This window comes from Oncorhynchus gorbuscha, linkage group LG16 (genome assembly GCF_021184085.1).
Source record: "Oncorhynchus gorbuscha isolate QuinsamMale2020 ecotype Even-year linkage group LG16, OgorEven_v1.0, whole genome shotgun sequence".
Taxonomy (NCBI): domain Eukaryota; kingdom Metazoa; phylum Chordata; class Actinopteri; order Salmoniformes; family Salmonidae; genus Oncorhynchus; species Oncorhynchus gorbuscha.
Window position 1 is genome coordinate 27,081,504 of NC_060188.1, and position 20,683 is coordinate 27,102,186.

Sequence of the window (20,683 nt, forward strand, 5' to 3'; positions counted from 1 at the left end):
GTGATACAGCCTGGAATCGAATCAGGGTTTGTAGTGACACCTCCAGCACAGAGATGCAGTGCCTTAGAACACTGTGTGTGTGTGTGTGTGCAGAGTTGGGTAGGTTACTTTCTAAATGTAATCAGTTAGTTACTAGTTACCTGTCCAAAATTGTAATCAGTAACGTAATTTTTGGATTACCCACAATTTGTAATGTAATCTGATTACTTTCAGAAACACACACACACACCGCATCCAGAACACAGAGCCAATATTTACCCAGCCGTCTGCACAACACAGGAGGATCAGATGTGCAGACACATGAAAGAGGAACAGAAAAATGGAGAGAGAGAGAGACAGGGTGACAGGGAGAGGGCTACTAAAAAAAGAGTGAATGAGGAAGATGGAGAGAGAAGAGCTTTGTTAAATGAGAGGGAAAGAGTACAGAACTGAGTGGGTGTTTGTAATACAGGAGAGGAGCTGAATATGAGAAATAGTTTGGGTTGAGGTGAATGACACTGGAACAGCAGAACATTCTTCGGAGGTTTGTATTTTTACATCCAGATCCAACATGTTATTGACCTCTTTGAATCTGACTGACTCGTGGAAAAGGCTGAATGACCCGCAGAATAATGTGAGTCACTTACAATTCAGGTCTCTCCCTCTATTTCTGCTGTAATTCCCCAGATGACCAGTAGAGACCAGTGTAAGCAAATGAAATTGTGGGAGCTTATTCAGAACATACTCGTAGAAATCTGTTTACAGTAAAACCGAGATTGATCCTTTTCATTGTGCAAGAGAATAGTCAGCTCTATTGTAACATTCCAATGTTCAATGACATTCTGAGTATCATGCCCTACTAAATATGTCCCTAGCCCTAGTATGTAGGCTACATTTTCCAGCAGTGAATCTTGAAAAGTCTCAACTGTCATTTCCTCACCAGCGTTCTCTAGGCTGATTCTTCAAAGTGGAACTGATTGTAATGGAACAGCTGAGAGAGAAGCGGAGTGATGGTGGAGACGACCACACAGTGTGTGTAAAGGAAAGCTTATATGAGCAGTATAACAGGCAGAGCTGCTGTCGCATGTGCCTGGAAATTAAACCATAGCCAAACAAAACCAGACATACCTCTTTTTCATAAGACCCACAGAACGTATGCTAAGTACTCAGACAATATGTTTGTTCTGTATTGACCAGATCAACGTTCAATAGCAGTGGGCATCGAAAACCAAAACTAAAGTGCTTATGGACAGTACCTGTATATGTCATTGTGGTAATTATCTGGTATGGTGGCTGTATGGTTAGAAGCACTGTTAACCACTTGTTCTTCACTACAGTTTATAACCAGAAGGTCAATAGACAGATTCCGGGAAGAGATTGTTCTGTTTTTACTGCATTCATTTAGTTCTCGGCAGCAGCCACGTCTGAACACAAAGGCACTATATCACTGTCCAAGGCAAGGAGATGGCATGGCATCTACTATTGAGTTCCCTCAGAGATACGAGAGAGGGCCCCACTGTGATTCCAGACGATTTCACTAGAATCCAAGTCCAAATATGGAAGGAGAGAGACAGAGAGTGGGGCACATCAAAAGCAAAGAGGATGAGAACATGAGAGAGGCAGGACACGCAGGGAGAGAGAGAACACTTTCATCTCCTCAGCTGCTACGCCTGATCATCCCTCTGTCTTTGTCATCGCCATGGCAACAGAAGAACAGCATTGAGAGGGTGCTGTAGAGGGAGGGAGAGTGTGTAAGTGGAGAGAGCACGCGAGGGAGGGAGAGGAGAGGGAGCTACAGGGTGACTGGGACCAGGAGAAACTCTGTGGCTGAAAGAGAAGAGAGGGAGAAGAAGGAAGAGAGAGTGAAGAGAGAGCTGTGTGTTTTTGTTGTTGCTGAACAACATGTGTCTGAGTGTGCTGCTGCTCATCTTTCTCTCCCAGGCAGAGTTGGGAAGAGTTTGGGCTCAGCAACGAACAGGTAAGCTTTTCTTTTTCCCCTACCTCTCCTGTGTTTTCCATCCTGATTCTCCTGTCTCAGTGTACTTCCTCACCTTTTTTTCACCTGTCGTCTCCTCCCTCCTTCTCTCCTCATTTCCCCCCATGCATCACTCTCTTCATACCACTGGAAGTTGGTGGCATCTAAATTAGGGAGGATGGGCTTGTGGTAGTGGCAAGAGCAGAGTTAGTGGAATGGTATCAAATACATCAAACACATGGTTTCCATGTTTGATGCCATTCCATTCGCTACGTTCCAGCCATTACTATGAGCCGCCCTCCCACCAGCAGCCCCCATTGCTTCACACAGCCTCTCTTCAGGTCACTCGGGTGTTGTACTTTCTGCCGTACAAAATACCACCTCATCCAGGCGCTTCTCTCCCTTTTTTAAATTCCAGAATCCTCTTTTATTTACATAACATATGCCATTTACATCTGTCCATCTCTCTTTCTCCTTCATGGCTCTCCCAGGTCCATCCTAAGATGTCACAACAACTTATGATCACATGGAATAATAGCAACTTTTGTATTTAACATGAAAGTAAAGCTGTAAGCGTTATGGCATTCTTTTTTATTTTGTATTTCATGGCTTCAATAACCTACGTACAGATGTCTTTGAAGACACAGTTTTTCACTAATTGACTTATATAAGGGAAATGGTACAGGTTCATGATTGTGTTTGGAAACGGGCATACCTTTATACTCTTTGTTTGTGCAGAAAAGTTAGTTCCTAGTTTGCAATGAAAGGGTGACCATAAAAAAAACACCATGGTCCAGAAACGTGCAAATGACTCAGAATAACAATCCCACAAAACAGCTTCTGCCTAACATTAGATTTGGAAGTATTTCTCCCTGCCACTCTGCTAGCCTAAAAGTCAGGCGGTCCAGGGTGGGAAAGGAGAGGTGAAAAGACAGAGAGAGAGAAACTGTTGGGGAATGTAGGCAAAAAAGGTGGTAGCTTGATGAATCGTGTGCGTTTTTTAAAATCCTTTATTTACCCAGGTCTTTCTCACTGAGATAAAATCTTTTTTTTTTTTTCAAAAGACACCTGGTCCAACAGCAGCAGGGGGGAAAAAGTTTCAGACACAACATTGAACAAAACTATAGACACAGATACTGTACAACAATGACATATTACATGTGTGTTTGTATGTATGTGTGTTGAAAGTGTATGCTTTTCTGTGTGCTTGGGGTGTGACAGGAATGCTTGTGGACCAATGGAGGGGGATGCATCGCGATGTGTTTCTCCTCCTAGCCATGTAAAGCCTTTCATCAGAGATTGAGTAATTAGATTTGTCTCCACCACTGTCCCACCACTGCACTCCTCTTTCTATGATCTCCTCACTTTTCAATAAACCCTGTAACCCTTATTAGCCAAATCTCTGCTCCCAATTCCTATTTGATTTCACTAGTACTCTTCGCTGACTGTCACCCTCTCGTGACCTTTGTTTTGCTCCAAAATCCCTTGAGGAAAGGTAGATGCATCCCATTCTCCTGCCCTGATGCTATCTACCACTTTCAAAACAACAACAACAGCTCTTCCCTGATGCTATCTACCACTTTCAAAACAACAACAACAGCTCTTCCCTGATACTATCTACCACTTTCAAAACAACAACAGCTCTTCCCTGATACTATCTATCACTTTCAAAACAACAACAGCTCTTCCCTGATACTATCTACCACTTTCAAAACAACAACAACAGCTCTTCCCTGATACTATCTACCACTTTCAAAACAACAACAACAGCTCTTCCCTGATACTATCTACCACTTTCAAAACAACAACAACTCTTCACTGATACTATCTACCACCTTCAAAATAACAACAGCTCTTCCCTGATACTATCTACCACCTTCAAAACAACAACAGCTCTTCCCTGATACTATCTACCACTTTCAAAACAACAACAACAACTCTTCACTGATACTATCTACCACCTTCAAAACAACAACAGCTCTTCCCTGATACTATCTACCACCTTCAAAACAACAACAACAACTCTTCACTGATACTATCTACCACTTTCAAAACAACAACAGCTCTTCACTGATACTATCTACCACTTTCAAAACAACAACAGCTCTTCACTGATACTATCTACCACCTTCAAAACAACAACAGCTCTTCACTGATACTATCTACCACTTTCAAAACAACAACAGCTCTTCCCTGATACTATCTACCACTTTCAAAACAACAACAGCTCTTCACTGATACTGTCTACCACCTTCAAAACAACAACAACCCTTCACTGATACTATCTACCACCTTCAAAACAACAACAGCTCTTCCCTGATACTATCTACCACTTTCAAAACAACAACAGCTCTTCACTGATACTGTCTACCACCTTCAAAACAACAACAACTCTTCACTGATACTATCTACCACCTTCAAAACAACAACAGCTCTTCACTGAGCTAAATTAATTGCTTTTTGTGTTTATCTTACACAGCATAAAATTAGATTATTTTATTTTTACATGCAGTGTAAAAAAAAGAAGCTGTTTGAAATAGGATCAAGTGGAGCTACCCCTCGAGAGCTTTCTGCAGCATCTAAACCAGATTATGAAAACACAGTTTGAGGGATGAAAATGAATTGTGAGGCTGCTGACCTCAGAGCTTGGCTCTCTGTTCTTTGTCCTGTTGAGAATTCCACTTAACAAATGACTTGTGTCTGGTCCAGCCATACTGGGGCCAAGCCTGAACAGAAAAAACTGGAATGGATAAATCTGGATATACTAAATATCTGTGTGGCTGACATCCACAGATGTGATTTCACTGTCGTGGAGATTTGGATCTGCAACAGCAAGGGTCATTGTGACATCGATAAAGACACTCCTGGCAAGTTTCAAGAGAACAGAAGGATCCGTGAAGTAGGGTTAGAGGAGCAGGGAGGGAGACAAAGATCCTATTCATTATCTCCAGCACCATACCAGTGTCCACATACGTGTTCACGTCACGTTTCTATGATCTGTGGTCAAAAAGAGAATAAACTAATGTAAAATAAATAATGGTTATCTGTGACATCACAGAGTAGGATTAAAAGAAACAAATTAAAACAGTGATTTTCAAAACCTTGTTTCTAGTCAGAAGGGGGGTATTTTATTGCTCCCATGTCACTGTGCATCTCATAGTGTTTGAAAATCACCGTTTCTTAATTAAGTGTTTTAAATGTAATGGTGTCATCGGCTAGAACATTATAACTTTATATTTTTTTCTACAAAGCATAGAAATGCTCCATTTTCACGTATGTAGAAATATTGTGCTGGAAATAATGAAAATGAGGTTGAAAAGTGGTAGAATTTCCCTTGAGCGATTCTTTGGCAGAGTTAAAGAAAGTGATTTTCTGGATGATGAGGTGTGATGTTGGCATTGGGGAATAAGACATGGTTCAGCACTGATCTTCATTGAGCTGCCTGACTTAGTTCGTTATGGGCTTTGTCTTATCGTACAATGAAAACCAGAATGAATTCCTTTACCTCATCCACTGAGAGATTGAGTTTCACCATAACAAAGGAAGTGTGAGGTCATCACTGCTCTCTTGTTTTCATAGAAGACATCTTGGTGTTTTTTCAAAATGTAAAATCTCTTGTTTCAGCATAACACCTGCTACCTTATAGGCTTTATCATATATACGTTTTGGGGGTATTATGCCACCCGCCAAGTCTTATTTGACTGATATGAGTAATGTGTTCAAGTTATAACGTGAGGACAATTTGCTTGATGCAAGTTTTTCAGACTCTTCACAGTCACTTTCTGTTGGCATTCTGGATGGTGGTTGTTCCTCTTGTGGTTCTGACCCTACAATTACCACTGCAGCTGTAGTGAGTGAGTGTGTGTGCATGCAGTATGTGTCAGTGTAAAGCAGGGATGGGCAACTGTTGGCCTGCAGGCCCTTTTTGTAGGCCTGCGGACCAAATGTTTTAAATATATATATTTAGGAACTCAGTTGGGTCTCAACTTAATGTTGAGAGGTAGAATAATAGAATACACAAAGTGTAAAACTGATACTTTTTCTCTGCGCCTCATGGGCATTAGTTATCACATTTGAATTGCATGAAATTAGGTATAAAATTGCAGGCAACGCCATGACCTGGTCACAAAGCCTAATAATCAACGTACATTTCAATAATCCATAAGAATGGCTGAACATATTTAGCAATATTTTTGCCATATTAGGTCAAAAGTTCACTTTATAATTCAGGTATCAATGATCATTTGCTGTGGGTTTTCTAGTTTCAAGCTTTTATTGTCACGTGCACAAGTACAGTGAAATGCCTTTCTTGGAAGCTATTTCCTAATGCAGTAACCAATATCAATGTAGTGCTATAAAATAAAGTAGAACAAAAACAGGAAATAGAAACAAGAACACTGCAAAGTAAGTATGCTATAAACAGAGTCATTGTCTATATCATATTTACAATGTGCAGGGATACAGGAGTGATAGAAGCAGATATGTATTAGAGTAAGGTGACCAGGCATCAGGATATATGATAACAGAGTGCCAGTGTGCGTGTTATGTGTATGTGAGGAAATTAAGTGCATGTGCTAGAATGTCAGTGGGAGTGAGTGTGTAGAGTTCAGTGAGTGTGTAGAGTTCAGTGAGTGTGCATAGAGTTCAGTGAGTGTGCATAGAGTTCAGTGAGTGTGCATAGAGTTCAGTGAGTATGCATAGAGTTCAGTGAGTGTGCATAGAGTTCAGTGAGTGTGCATAGAGTTCAGTGAGTGTGCATAGAGTTCAGTGAGTGTGCATAGAGTTCAGTGAGTGTGCATAGAGTTCAGTGAGTGTGCATAGAGTTCAGTGAGTGTGCATAGAGTTCAGTGAGTGTGCATAGAGTTCAGTGAGTGTGCATAGAGTTCAGTGAGTGTGCATAGAGTCAGTGCAATTTTTTTTTTTAAAGAAGGCAGTCATATTCATATGATCGGCCACATTGAGTTGATCTGTGGAATTAGTGTGGCATCCGGCTGATCCTGGGCTAGCCCTGGCAGCTGCTCCCATGCAGGAAAGGGTGTGCCCTCTCACCCCCGGTCTGACTGACCACTCACAGAAACCAGCCTGGATAATATGGGCTGAGTGGTTTCTTAGCATCAGGGTTATTTTAGTGCTCAGGCCAGAAGACTGTTTGACTGTCTATCGGCCTATGAGTTGTAGTTTAAACTTGACCATGTTGAGAGAGGGTGTGGTGTAGTTTTTCTGCAGACCTGACCTCTGTTTTAGACAATTCAAATCAAATGAAAGGAAAGCCTGAGGTCTGTGACTAAGTGACAGTTTCCTGTGTTTCAGCAGGCCAGACACTCAGTGTGGGCCTTATATTATAACAGAGAAGGTGTTTCTGTTATAATGGTATTCTCACTTGTCACATCCTATTTCTCCTCTGTCATCAGGCATTCTAATACAACAGTGGTTCCCAGACTGTGGGGTCGAGAGGTCGGCATGGGGTGGAAGTCAGTTGGGCTTTCAACATACCTTTAAAACTTGTAATAGTAGAAGGCACCAAATTGGGTAGTGCATCTACAGTTTTCGCCTTGTCATGTCAGTCATCGCAGACGTTAAGAGAGATATTTATAACTTGTCTGAAATGTCCAGATCAACTAACCCATTTTAGCTATAAAAAAAATTGGTCGATTTTTTTGCCCATTGATTTTGTTGTAATGTTTGAGGCACTCACTCTTGTCGTGATGTGTGTTTTGTCCTATATTTTAATTTAATGTATTTTAAATTTTTAATCCCAGCCCCCATCCCAGCAGGAGGCCTTTTGTAAACAAGAATTTGTTCTTAACTGACTTGCCTAGTTAAATAAATAAAAAATATATTTTTTTTAAAACTCAGATATCACATGAACACTCAACAGGATGTTCGCCAATGATGGAAGGGGGGCCAGAGTGAAAAAGTTTGGGAGCCACTGCAATACATGATTTATTACCCCAGCCTGCTGGTTTTAAAAACAGACATTCTAGAACACTATAGTCACATATGCCTGATTCTTCAACTGGCTCTGTATGTTCTCTCTCCCATCTGGTGAGATGACCCTGGATTGTAGAACTGTGTTGGAACTGGGTTCACAAGAGAATTGGATGTTGTAGCCATAGAAATAGAATGGTCCTATATGTTTTACATCACCAACCATACCACACCTCATTTCCCCAGAAACATGCTGCAGTGCTGGCAAACGCATACGTCTATGGGGAAAACGTGACACCAAAGATCCAATTGGACTTTTGATATTTTCTTTTGCAGAGACGGTCCCCGTACTTTTCCTCAAAAAGAAGAGCAAGGATACAAAACAATCTAGGACCAAATCTCCCTCATGACACTATCCACTATCACAGGCCTCTCACACTCTTTTAGCATTTTAATTGCCCTTAAATTGCCCTTAAGTCCCCTCCATTTCCTTCACAGCCCTCTATATACTCCTTATCTCGACTTGAAGCCTCTTGTAGTATTTAATTGTTCTCCCCCTGCTCTGGGTATAATAGTCTGTAGAGTTATGCCGTATAATTACTAGCCTTGGTGCTAGTCTGTCTGTTTCTGCTCGCTTGCCAAGCAAGGCAGTAGGTAGCCTACCCATTAAGAGCGTTGGGACACTTACTGAAAGGTCGCTGGTTCGAATACCCGAGCTGACTACCTGAAAAATCTGCCGATGTGCCCATGAGCAAGGCACATAGACCCGAATTGCTCCTGTAAGCGCCACTGGATAAGAGTGTCTGCTAAATTAATGTACATGGAAACACCTTTTGGAATTGTCATGCCAAACATATGTTTGTCTTGACAATGGAGTAGGCAGAAGCACAAACAGATCTGGGACCAGGCTATAAGAATGCATAGGAATTTAACTTACAGGGATTTATAGGATCTATATCAGTTATGGGATGTAAGAGCCTTTAGCGCAGCCAGTTGGACAGTAAGTACATGCTTTCAAGATAGGGGTCATTATGTTTTAGTGATAGAAAAAATGTATATAAAATGTAAAATGTGTATACATTTCCTTTGAAATAGACCTCGGCTAGAGCCAATAAAAACATACCCTGTAAGAATCTCAAACGATAACGTAGACAAAAAAAGACATTTATGATTTACAAATAGGATGGAGTGATAAACCTGATCGCCTGAGTATGAACCTTAGCTGCACTTAAACCCTCTTCACTCCCTTCTCTCAGCAATCATCCTACTAGCAGGACGGAACACATGCAAAACAGTCTGGATGGAAGAGTGACTCCTTACCACAAACAGTCCTTTAAATCAAATGAAGTTATATTTGTCACATACACATGGTTAGCAGATGTTAATGCGAGTGTAGCAAAATGCTTGTGCTTCTAGTTCCGACAATGCAGTAATAACCAACGAGTAATCTAACCTAACAATTCCACAACCACTACCTTATACACACAAGTGTAAAGGGATGAAGAATATGTACATAAAGTTATATGAATGAGTGATGGTACAGAACGGCATAGGCAAGATGCAGTAGATGGTATCGAGTACAGTATATACATATGAGATGAGTAATGTAGGGTATGTAAACATTATATTAAGTGGCATTGTTTAAAGTGGCTAGTGATACATTTTTTACATCAATTTCCATTATTAAAGTGGCTAGAAATTAGTCAGTATGTTGGCAGCAGCCACTCAATGTTAGTGGTGGCTGTTTAACAGTCTGATGACCTTGAGATAAGAAGCTGTTTTTCAATCTCTCGGTCCAAGCTTTGATGCACCTGTACTGACCTCTCCTTCTGGATGGTAGCGGGGTGAACAGGCAGTGGCTCGGGTGGTTGTTGTCCTTGATGATCTTTATGGCCTTCCTGTGACAACGGGTGGTGTAGGTGTCCTGGAGGGCAGGTAGTTTGCCCCCGGTGATGCGTTGTGCAGACCTCACTACCCTCTGGAGAGCCTTACGGTTGTTGGGCGGAGCAGTTGCCGTACCAGGCGGTGATACAGCCCGACAGGATGCTCTCGATTGTGCATCTGTAGAAGTTTGTGAGTGCTTTTGGTGACAAGCCGAAGTGAGACCTCTTCCTCCACCTCCTGCCCTCTTATCAGAATCCTCTAGACAGGCAGGCTCCTCTTGTTGGCTTGGTGATAAGCCAGTGATTTAAGTACCGATGGCCTTGAGGGTTTTACTCTAGACCACTGAACTGATCAGAGCTGACCAACTACAGCCCTGCTCCCTCCACACCCCTCCCTTCCAAAACATGACCACTGATTGCAATGCAGACCATCACAGATAGAATAAAGCTATACATATTGTGGCAATGCATTGCTGTTGCTATGTTTTACATACCATAAGAGGCACCTTATAACAATGACCACCTTGTATTTTATGCAGTCTGTTTTCCAACGCCCATCTCCATATTCAGCAGTCATGTTTCATTGATGCTGTAATGAAACAAAAGATGGCACATCAAGAAGAAATATTGTATTCGTAGTGCGTGCAAATATCAGACAAAATGAGCCCAGACAAATATGGGTGGTGCCAGTATGGTCAACACATTGCTAGTAATACTCATCCTGTGGATGTGGTTTGATGAGGGCTTTGGATAGAATATCACTAATCGCTGGTGAAGTGATCACTAGAACCATATTTTTTAGGTGTTGTGAATGAATGCACTTTCATGGTTTGAGCAGCTGGCCTGTGTTTTTCCCCCAGTCTACTAATTTTAGTGTGTGAGGTATGCCAACTTAACCGATAGGTTATATAACTAACACCTACTTTTTGTCTCCTACCCACCCACACAAACACTTGTGGCCACCATAGAATCAGATCATTGCCAACACACATTCCACTTGCAGGTTATTTCAGTGTTTGGTTTAGTGTTCTATTTATATACTAAACATAGGCTTCTTTTCAGATTTGTCAGAGACAAGCCACACGGACACAAACTGCTGGCAAGTGTTTGTCAAGCACCAGATTATTCACTTAGGGTTAACTATACCTAGACGTTCTGAACAGTTTAAATGAATGAAGTGATTTGACTCAGAAAAGGGCAGTTTATATGAAATGAACACCTGTTTGTGCCAGCCAGGGTTGATTCCACCCAGTCGGTGCAACAACAAAATCGGCTACCAAAAATGGCCATGTTCTGAGTTGGAGTTCTATCACACACGGTATACGATTACAACAAACATCTCTTTCCCTCGCTGATCTAGTAAGACAATTCAAACGTGAGCCGACTGCAGACTGTGTTACTACCCGCCTGTTACCCAAGTCAGTTTGATCTGCTCAACAACAGTTCTTTTCAGAGAGAATTTGCAGCAGCCGTGCTGACCACGGCATGTTCGTGGTGATTCCACCGGGAAGAGTGAGATTCACAGATGGAATCTCTTTGCTTTTTTGTTTGCCATATGCCTACCGATATTCGAAAACGTCCTTTCGTCTACTGAAAGCAAGAGACAAAACATGAAATGTATACAGTACAGGAAGGTTCCTAAATGTAGAGTTAGAAGAGACACTCCGTTTGAAAAAAAAACAACACGTGCGGTAACGTTCATATAGTAAATGTGACGTCATGAACACACCCCCTCTTTCAGAGTCGGACGAAAAATTCCTAAAAGTTGCGCAACATTGAAGCTGTCTGAATCAGGAAAGCAAGTTCATCAGTTAAAAACTCATCATGTAATGACGACGTTGACAATAAGTGAGATTGTCAACGTTGGCTGGGGTGTTTATGGGCATATTCAATATCTCCCTATCCCAGTCTGCTATCCCCACATGCTTCAAGATGGCCACCATTGTTCCTGTACCCAAGAAGGCAAAGGTAACTGAATTTAATGGCTATCGCCCCGTACCTGCCACCCTAGACCAACTTCAATTTGCTTACAGCCACAGTAGATCCACAGACGATGCAATCGCCATCACTCTGCACACTGCCCTATCCCATTTGGACAAGAGGAATACCTATGTAAGAATGCTGTTCATTGACTATAGCTCAGCATTCAACACCATAGTACCCTCCAAACTCATCATTAAGCTTGAGGCCCTGGGTCTGATCCTCAACACTGGGGCCCCACAAGGGTGCATGCTCAGCCCCCTCCTGTACTCCCTGTTCACCCAGGGCTGCATGGACAGCCACGCCTCCAACTCAACTTGATTACCAACGATGACGAGACAGCCTACAGGGAGGAGGTGAGGGCTCTGTGAATGTGGTGCCTGGAAAACAACCTCTCACTCAACGTCAACAAAACAAAGGAGATGATCGTGGACTTCAGGAAACAGCAGAGGGTGCACCCCCCCTATCGACACCGACAGGACCACAGTGGAGAAGGTGGAAAGCTTCAAGTTCCTTGGTGTACACATCACTGACAAACTTAAATGGACCACCCACACAAATAGTGTGGTGATGAAGGCACAACAGAGACTCTTCAACCTCAGGAGGCTAAAGAAATTGGCTTGTCACCTAAAACGCTCACAAACTTTTATACATGCACATCTGAAAGCATCCTGTCGAGCTGTATCACCGCCTGGTACGGCAGCTGCTATGCCCACAACCGTAAGGCTCTCCAGAGGGTAGTGAGGTCTGTCCATTGCATTACCGGGGGCAAACTACCTGGCCTCCAGGACACCTACAGCACCCGATGTCACAGTAAGGCCTAAAAGATCATCAAGGACATCAACCACCTGAGCCACTGCCTGTTCACCCCGCTATCATCCAGAAGGCGAGGTCAGTACAGGTGCATCAAAGCTTGGACCGAGAGATTGAAAAACAGCTTCTTATCTCAAGGTCATCAGACTGTTAAACAGCCACCACTAGCACATTAGAGGCTGCTGCCTTAATAATGTTTACATATCTTGCGTTACTCATCTCATATGTATATACTGTTTTCTATACTATTCTACGGTATCTTAGTCCGTTCCACTCTGACATCACTCGTCCATATGTATATAGTCTTAATTCATTTCTACTTAGAGTTGTGTGTATTGGGTATATGTTGTGTAATTTGTAAGATATTACTTGTTAGATATTACTGCACTGCCGGAGCTAGAAGCACAAGCATTTCGCTACACCAGCTATAACATCTGCTAATCACGTGTATGTGACCAATACAACTGGATTTGATTCAATTTGGTGATAATACACAAAATAGTCCAATGCATATAACAAAAAAAGAAAAATGGTTAATATTCAAAGTTGACCTAACCTCATGTTTTATCTTCTGAAGGCTGAGGGATGGGTCTACAGAAATGTAACCACTCTCAAATTCATAGTCAGAGCTATAGATGCAACTGTTTGGCCACAATGACCATCATAACGATGGTTTGGAGGAAAAGGGGGAGGCTTGCAAGCCGAAGAACACCATCCCAACCATGAAGCACGGGGGTGGCAGCATTGTGTTGTGGGGTTGCTTTGCTGCAGGAGGGACTGGTGCACTTCACAAAATAAATGGCATCATGAGGGAGTTAAATTTTGTGGATATATTGAAGCAACATCTCAAGACATCAGCCAGGAAGTTAAAGCTTGGTCACAAATGGGTCTTCCAAATGGACAATGACCCCAAGCATACTTCCAAAGTTGTGGCAAAATGGCTTAAGGACAACAAAGTCAAGATATTGGAGTGGCTATCACAATTCCCTGACCTCAATCCTATAGAACATTTGTGGGCAGAACTGAAAAAGTGTGTGCGAGCAAGGGGGCCTACTAACCTGACTCTGTTACACCAGCTCTGTCAGGGGGAATGGGCCAAAATTCACCCAACTTATTGTGGGAAGCTTGTGGAAAGCTAACCCGAAACGTTTGACCCAAGTTAAACAATTGAAAGGCAATGCTACCAAATACTAATTGAGTGTATGCAAAGTTCTGACCCACTGGGAATGTGATGAAAGAAATAAAAGCTGAAATAAATAATTCTCTCTACTATTATTCTGACATTTCACATTCTTAAAATAAAGTGGTGATCCTAACTTGCCTAAGACAGGCAATTCTTTTTAGGATTAAACGTCAGGAATTGTGAAAAACTGAGTTTAAATGAGTTTGGCTAAGGTGTATGTATACTTTGGACTTCAACTGTATATTTTAGTATTTTGATCATTTGTGCAATTCATACAATCCCTCAGAAATGTGCGTGTCAGCAGTCAAATTTTGAAAATAAAGCTTGATGTACAACTTTATCTCGCAACAGTATTCTATACAGAAACGCACAATAAAGAAATCTAACGCATGGACAATGTTCTGTGCACATAAAACACAACACTGCTGACATAAACGAGAAGGCTTGGATGTTGCAACCAATGCTAGCCAGCATCTGTATGACACTGGATGGCGATAGGCCAGCAGAACTAACAATGGAATCTAGCTAGCATAGACATCTCCAGCACCACACATAGACAACATCTCCAGCACCACTCATGTAAAACACCTCCTGACTTAGATAGATGAACTGGCAACTAACCATCTCAATAACTCACAAGCAATTGTCATGCGATAAACAAACAAATAACAAAAATGACAGCAACAGATCATGACCAGACTGCACTGAGAAATGTCCCAAACCGAACAAAACACTTTCTGCTTTCAGCCCCCTACTCAAAGTACTTTAAAAGAAAACCAACCAGACGCAACTAAACAAAATGTCCAGTGGGGGGCTCTACATCACAACGTGCAATCAAAACCTGAATGAGGCTACGGCCACACATGGAAAATTGAAAACGGATGAAATCGTATATGCATTCTTGTTGAATCGGTAATTTCTGTCATTTCCAAACACAAAATCTCTATATGGCTCCGGCCTGAGAAGCCGAATAACCAGATGCATTGTGGCCTCAAGCAGAGTGATGTCCCCACATGTGTTATCTGATAACCACGGAGGTCCTCAGAGATTGGTCCCTCCTAATCCCAGATGATTTCAAATCCACATTGAGTTATTTGTTTGGATAATGTTTTAGCAGAATGTTGTGGAACATATGCTGTGTTGTAAGTAGCTTTGGGAACTGCTCACAACTTTGGATCCAAGAGACAGAACATTGCAGTCCGTGGGATATGCAAGACAAGGAGAGGAGGAGGAGGAGGAGGAGGAGAGAAAAGCAAAGCGGCAGACAAACAAGAAATCCTCAAGGCCTTTCTAGTTTGTTGTATTGTGATTAGACTGTGGTCCAGCCAACACATGTCTTGTGTGTGTGTGTGTGTGTGTGTGTGTGTGTGTGTGTGTGTGTGTGTGTGTGTGTGTGTGTGTGTGTGTGTGTGTGTGTGTGTGTGTGTGTGTGTGTGTGTGTGTGTGTGTGTGTGTGTGTGTGCATGCATGGGTGCGTGCAGGTGCAGTTGTAGGAAAAAAGGAGTTCAAAAGTTGAGATGCATGCCAGCATTCCCTCATGGCCAGTGATATGTTAATGCTATGTTCACTTTCAGCCCACAATATCCAAACCATTGCATTGAGTAATACACACTCAGTTCAGGATTATGCAGTAACCAAAAGCCAGGGTTGGGGAATAGTGAACTACATGTAGTTCAACTAGTAATTTAACTACATTTTGTATTAGCTTTGTGATAGTTTAGCAAAATTCTAATCTTGGTAGTGTTTTCAGAAGAGAATGACTTTTGTTTTGCCATGGGTGTAGCTACCTACTGAAGTTTTTTTGCAAAAAGAAAATATGGGTGATGTAGGCAAGAATTTCTTTTCTTTTTCAGCATAAGACCTGCCTAATTCTCACTTTAAACTGATTTGTGTTTAATGGGCTAAATTATACATTTTGTTAACATCTGACACCAGAGTGTTCTGTTCTTCCAATTTGTAGTCCATGACATTTCAGATTTAGATATGATAATTTAGTAGTTCTGATGTAGTGAACTACTTTTTCAAAGTAGCTAGCTTTAGTGTAGCTTAACTTCCAACCGTGAGAAGTAATTTGAAGTAGCTTCCCCAACTCTGCCTAAAGCAGATGCTTGATTTGTTTATAATGTGACCGAGTGGGTTCCGACATGCACCTTCTGATTGACACTGACTTGATCTGTGTCACTGACTCACTGTGTTTTGGACAGCGATGCGGTATCATGTGAATGGACAGCAGCATGATGAGAGGCCATCACACAGGACCCCCAGAGAACCGTGGCTGGGTGACGCCAGGGTGGCCAGGGAAGTACTGGGAGGAGGACTGACCATCGACACCCTACCAGACAACATGACACACTTAGTGGTGAGTGGCGCTGGGGAAGTTGTCCAACAACACACTAGTGTGGACAAGATGTGTACGTACAGTATGTCAATGCGAGATTCACTTGTTCCTGTTGTGGTGGTAGAATACTGCTCTCTGCTGGCCTTATATAAAACAAATCCATGTTGAAACGCATTAGACTGCAGAGGGTATATTGAAAAGAGTTGAACAATGTAGATCAAATCAAAATGCAGTCAATCAGTTCAAACTTGCTGCTGAAATGTACAATCCAAGACATTCAAGGATATCCTAAGGTTTCTAAAAGCGTATCCGCATAACTTATTTCGTACGCACCCTGCATTCTTCATATTTAGTATCCCTCTCTTTTGATACTACTATGCAATAAACTGGAGACTGGAACTCAATGTAGAATGTGTGTTTGTTTGTTTATGTGGGCTTGCATTCAAATGTTGCTTTCACTATTAACCCTGTTGTTCATTATAACATTTCATCTCCACTCCCTCTCACACCATTATACTATCTCTCCCATCTCATCCCGCAACTTCTCCTCTTGCACTCACCTCTACTGTTTCCATAACAGGAGGACGCTGGTAGGTATTACTCATGGCGTAGTTTTGGCCCCGATGACCCGCGCACAGATGAACTCTGGGTAGATCTAAACGACCTAGGACATGGCCAAGTCAGAATGCATGGCATTTTGTCCAATACACACAGACAGGCTGCGGTGAGTTATACACTTAGATACACACACACACACACACACACACACACACACACACACACACACACACACACACACACACACACACACACACACACACACACACACACACACACACACACACACACACACACACACACACACACACACACACACACACACACACACACACACACACACACCTATGCTCATGCACATTTCATTTCCCTCCCTCTCTCTCTTCCTCCTATTCCAGAAGGTTGCCCTCTCATTTGACTTCCCCTTCTACGGACATTATTTGAGGCAGATTACCATAGCAACAGGAGGTACATTTCATTATTCTTTCGACACATGGCAAGTTGTTCAAACTCAGATGGAGCCACTTATCACATTTCTTCCTTTCTACTTCCTGCTTGTTACTTACGTTAAGCATAGAAGGAGTGAACTATTGTAACTACCAGTTGCCACTTGGCATGCATCTCCATAGAACCCTGACCTCTGACCTTCTTCAGGGTTTATTTTCATGGGAGCGGTCACACACCGCATGCTGACAGCAACACAGTACATCGCTCCCCTCATGGCCAACTTTGACCCCAGCTTCTCTAAGGAGTCTACTGTGCAGTACCTGGACAATGGTAAGCCATAGAGTAACATTAAGACAGCGCTTGTTATTTTACTTTTGACCCTTGGTTGACCTCGATGTGACCTGTCCTGTACTGACCCCAGGTGAGGTGTTTGTGGTGCAGTGGGAGCGGGTGAGACTCCATGGGAGGGAGGCAGAGGGGGCATACACCTTCCAGGCTGCCCTGCACCTCACAGGGACCATCACCTTCAGCTACAGAGATGTGAGAGAGACTTACAACATGCACACTTATGAACCTTGTACAACATGTCTCTGATTTGAATGTATTTGAATGCCTGTATCTAAACGCCAGGCACACTCTGTCAATTCTTCTCTACCTGTCTCTCTCGCTCTTTCAGATACCTTTGCCAGTGGAGGTGATAAGTTCTGCTGAGCACCAAGTGAAGGCAGGGTTGTCAGATGCATTCATGGTGAACCTGCCTTCCCCTCAATCCTCAGGTTAGAAGCAAGGGTTCCCTAACCCACATCCAGGTTGGCAAGTCTTTGATGTCAAAGACTTTTGCTAAAATGATCTGAAATGATATCTCTCACATAGATGCCCGACGTCGGCTCTACGAGTACCATCGGGTGGACATCGATACAACTAAGATCACCAACAACTCTGCCTTTGAGTTCACTGCATTGCCTAGTAAGCAACTAAACGCTATCCCTCATACAGGCCACTCAGACATTTCATCCTCAATAACCAGTCAGAGGCACAGCGTAGTATAATGTTATTGCCAATGCCAATCATGTCGCTACAGAATCAAAACCCAGGTCTCTGTCTCTCCCTCCCTCTGTCCAGCCTGTCTGCAGCATGACAGCTGTGAACTCTGCCTCTCGTCCAACCTAACCTCTGGCTGTACCTGGTGCAACGTCCTCCAGAGGTGAGCAGGAGAGGAGTGTAGGTCGCTATCTGAATAAAGGAGTCCTTGTTCCTTTGCGTTTGACATCTGTGTCTGTTTCAGATGCTCAGACGGAATGGACAGACACAGGCAGGAGTGGCTGGACTACGCCTGTTCAGAAGAGGTAGAATTGGACAATGTCAATGAACGTTCACATACTTTACATGTGCTGTACATCAAATGTAAATCACAGTCTCAGCTTCCTCGGTTAAAACCACAATTCCCATCCATTATATGGACAGGCAAAAGATGTCACCTGTGAGGATTATTCCAAGGGGGGACCAGACAGCTCTATTGACCCTTCAGTTCCCTCAGACTCTGAGGTCACCACACCCCTGGGGCCCCTACCAGAAGGCCCTGCCACGGAGAGTAAATCAAGTGTGTAAATGAGTGTGCCTGGGAGGGTTTATATCGGAGTATCAGAGTTCAACTGTGCCTGCAGCAGTGTTAAACAGAGCAAGAACAATGATGCCATAGTAATGCTCTAGCTATCAGTGTCTGTTTTTAGCCAGTGCCTACAGTAATCTGAGTGTTCTTAGAACATGCAAAGAAATTGCACAGAAATGGAGTTCAGGAAAATAACAATGGAAGCAGTTTGAGTCCTAACTGTTCAATATTCAAACTGATCCTACATTTGATCTTCCTGCAGATAACACCAAACGTGTGATTCTATACAATGGTAAAGGTGGGTGGATCTTGATTCTCTTTGAATTGTCTGTATGGAGCTATGTTACAGGATTTTGATTGTACATGGTCTCTCTTTCCTGGTTAGACGTGAAGACAGGCCCTCCGAGACAACACGACGGGTCAGCTCACACAGGAGTTATAGCAGGTGTAGTAGCTGCATTGGTGCTACTGCTGGCTCTGACATTGCTGGCTCTTTACATCAACTCTCATCCTTCTGCTGCCTCACCACTCTACATCCTACAGGTTAGTAACACTATCAGGGCTCACATTCAACCAGCCCTGTCAGTCTGTGTCCTGCTAGATGTAGACTTCTACTCCCATTCTCTATAACCTTTTCAAAACAATGACCTGTTTGATCTTATTTCAATAGCGACGCAACAGCTACTGGCCCTCCATGAAGTTCAGGAAGCAGCGATTCCACTCCAACTACGCAGAGGTGGAGGTCGAAGGTCACGAGAAGGAGGGGATCATGGAAGCTGGACAGTGCTGACCGGACTGAGGAGCAACTGGATGAAGAAGAGAGAAAAATGAGTTTGTAGGAGAGGAAGGAGAGAGCTTAGAGCTACACACACATTCCCTACTCCATTACACAAATAATGTTTTTCTGTTCATTCATTTTTCAATAATCACTTCAATTTAGTCCCTGTCTTTGTTGGCAAAAATATTGTATATACTTTTTGGTGGACAAAGTCTTAAACGCTTCTCGTACACATCCGTGACTCAGGTTTTCGGGAAAGGGACAAATGAGAAGAGGCCACTTTTAGGCTTTGCTAGAATTTCTTTGTTGAGTTCCAAGTTTCTCAGCAGGTACGGATTGCTGTCTCACCATTTACCACACACCTCCATGGGATGTGTAACTGGAATAAACAGTGATACATTATGGCTATCAACATCCATGGAAAAACACTATAAAGGATTCTGTATCCCTGCACTTCCATGACAAGAACGAAGACCAGTTGACGATGTTCTTCAATGATAATCTCTGTACAGTTCATGTTTGAATGTTTTGTTCCTGTATTGCTTTTTTTATATACCAGTCAAAAGTTCAGACACACCTACTCATTCAAGGATTTTTCTTTATTTTGACTATTTTCTAAGTTGTAGAATACTAGCAAGACATCACAACTATGAAGTAACACATATGGAATCATGTAGTAACCAAAAAAGTGTTAAAAAAATCTAAATATATTTTATATTCTTCAAAGTAGCCACCCTTTGCCTGGATGACAGCTTTGTACACTCTCAAGGCAAAGGGTGGCTTTGAAGAATATAAAATATAACATGTATTTTGTATAACACTTTTTTGGTTACTACATGATTCCATATGTGTTACTTCATAGTTGTGATGTCTTGCTAGTATTCTACAATGTAGAAAATAGTCAAAATAAAGTAAACCCTTGAATGAGTAGGTGTGTCCAAACTTTTGACTGGTACTGTGTATGCCAAGAATGTATTTCATAAATTGATCAGAGGCAATTCAATGCTCTTCATACATGACTTTGACCTTCCAAATTAACCCCAGATTGAGGATCATGTTTTGAAATGCAGTAATTTGAACGAATAAAGCCATTAGAATGAATAAATAATTATAATTTAATTATAATGTCAATCAGAAAAGGAGAACTCAAAGTGAAAACTCAAAGGCCTATAATCTCTGCATCCTGACCAGTGAAACCAATTCTGATTTGTG

At 42.3% G+C, this 20,683-nt stretch overlaps 1 protein-coding gene across 1 annotated transcript; it reads left to right on the forward strand.

Annotated features, from left to right (window-relative positions):
* The first annotated feature begins 1,773 nt into the window (after positions 1–1,773).
* LOC124000478 (plexin domain-containing protein 1-like) lies at positions 1,774–20,082 on the forward strand. The gene is made up of 14 exons (XM_046306853.1): positions 1,774–1,957; positions 15,946–16,100; positions 16,660–16,803; positions 17,036–17,105; positions 17,292–17,414; positions 17,506–17,624; positions 17,761–17,860; positions 17,958–18,050; positions 18,207–18,288; positions 18,370–18,430; positions 18,549–18,684; positions 18,956–18,991; positions 19,079–19,236; positions 19,364–20,082. The coding sequence occupies exons 1-14, from the start codon at positions 1,882–1,884 to the stop codon at positions 19,481–19,483; spliced, it is 1,473 nt and encodes a 490-aa protein (XP_046162809.1). The 5' UTR covers positions 1,774–1,881; the 3' UTR covers positions 19,484–20,082.
* The last annotated feature ends 601 nt before the right edge of the window (positions 20,083–20,683 follow it).

Bases quoted from the DNA above. Each gene is read 5' to 3' on its own strand.
- LOC124000478 (XM_046306853.1), top strand. From the start codon at position 1,882: ATGTGTCTGAGTGTGCTGCTGCTCATCTTTCTCTCCCAGGCAGAGTTG. The intron at 16,101-16,659 runs GTGAGTGGCGCT...TTTCCATAACAG, and splicing joins ACAACATGACACACTTAGTG to GAGGACGCTGGTAGGTATTA. The intron at 16,804-17,035 runs GTGAGTTATACA...CTCCTATTCCAG, and splicing joins ATACACACAGACAGGCTGCG to AAGGTTGCCCTCTCATTTGA.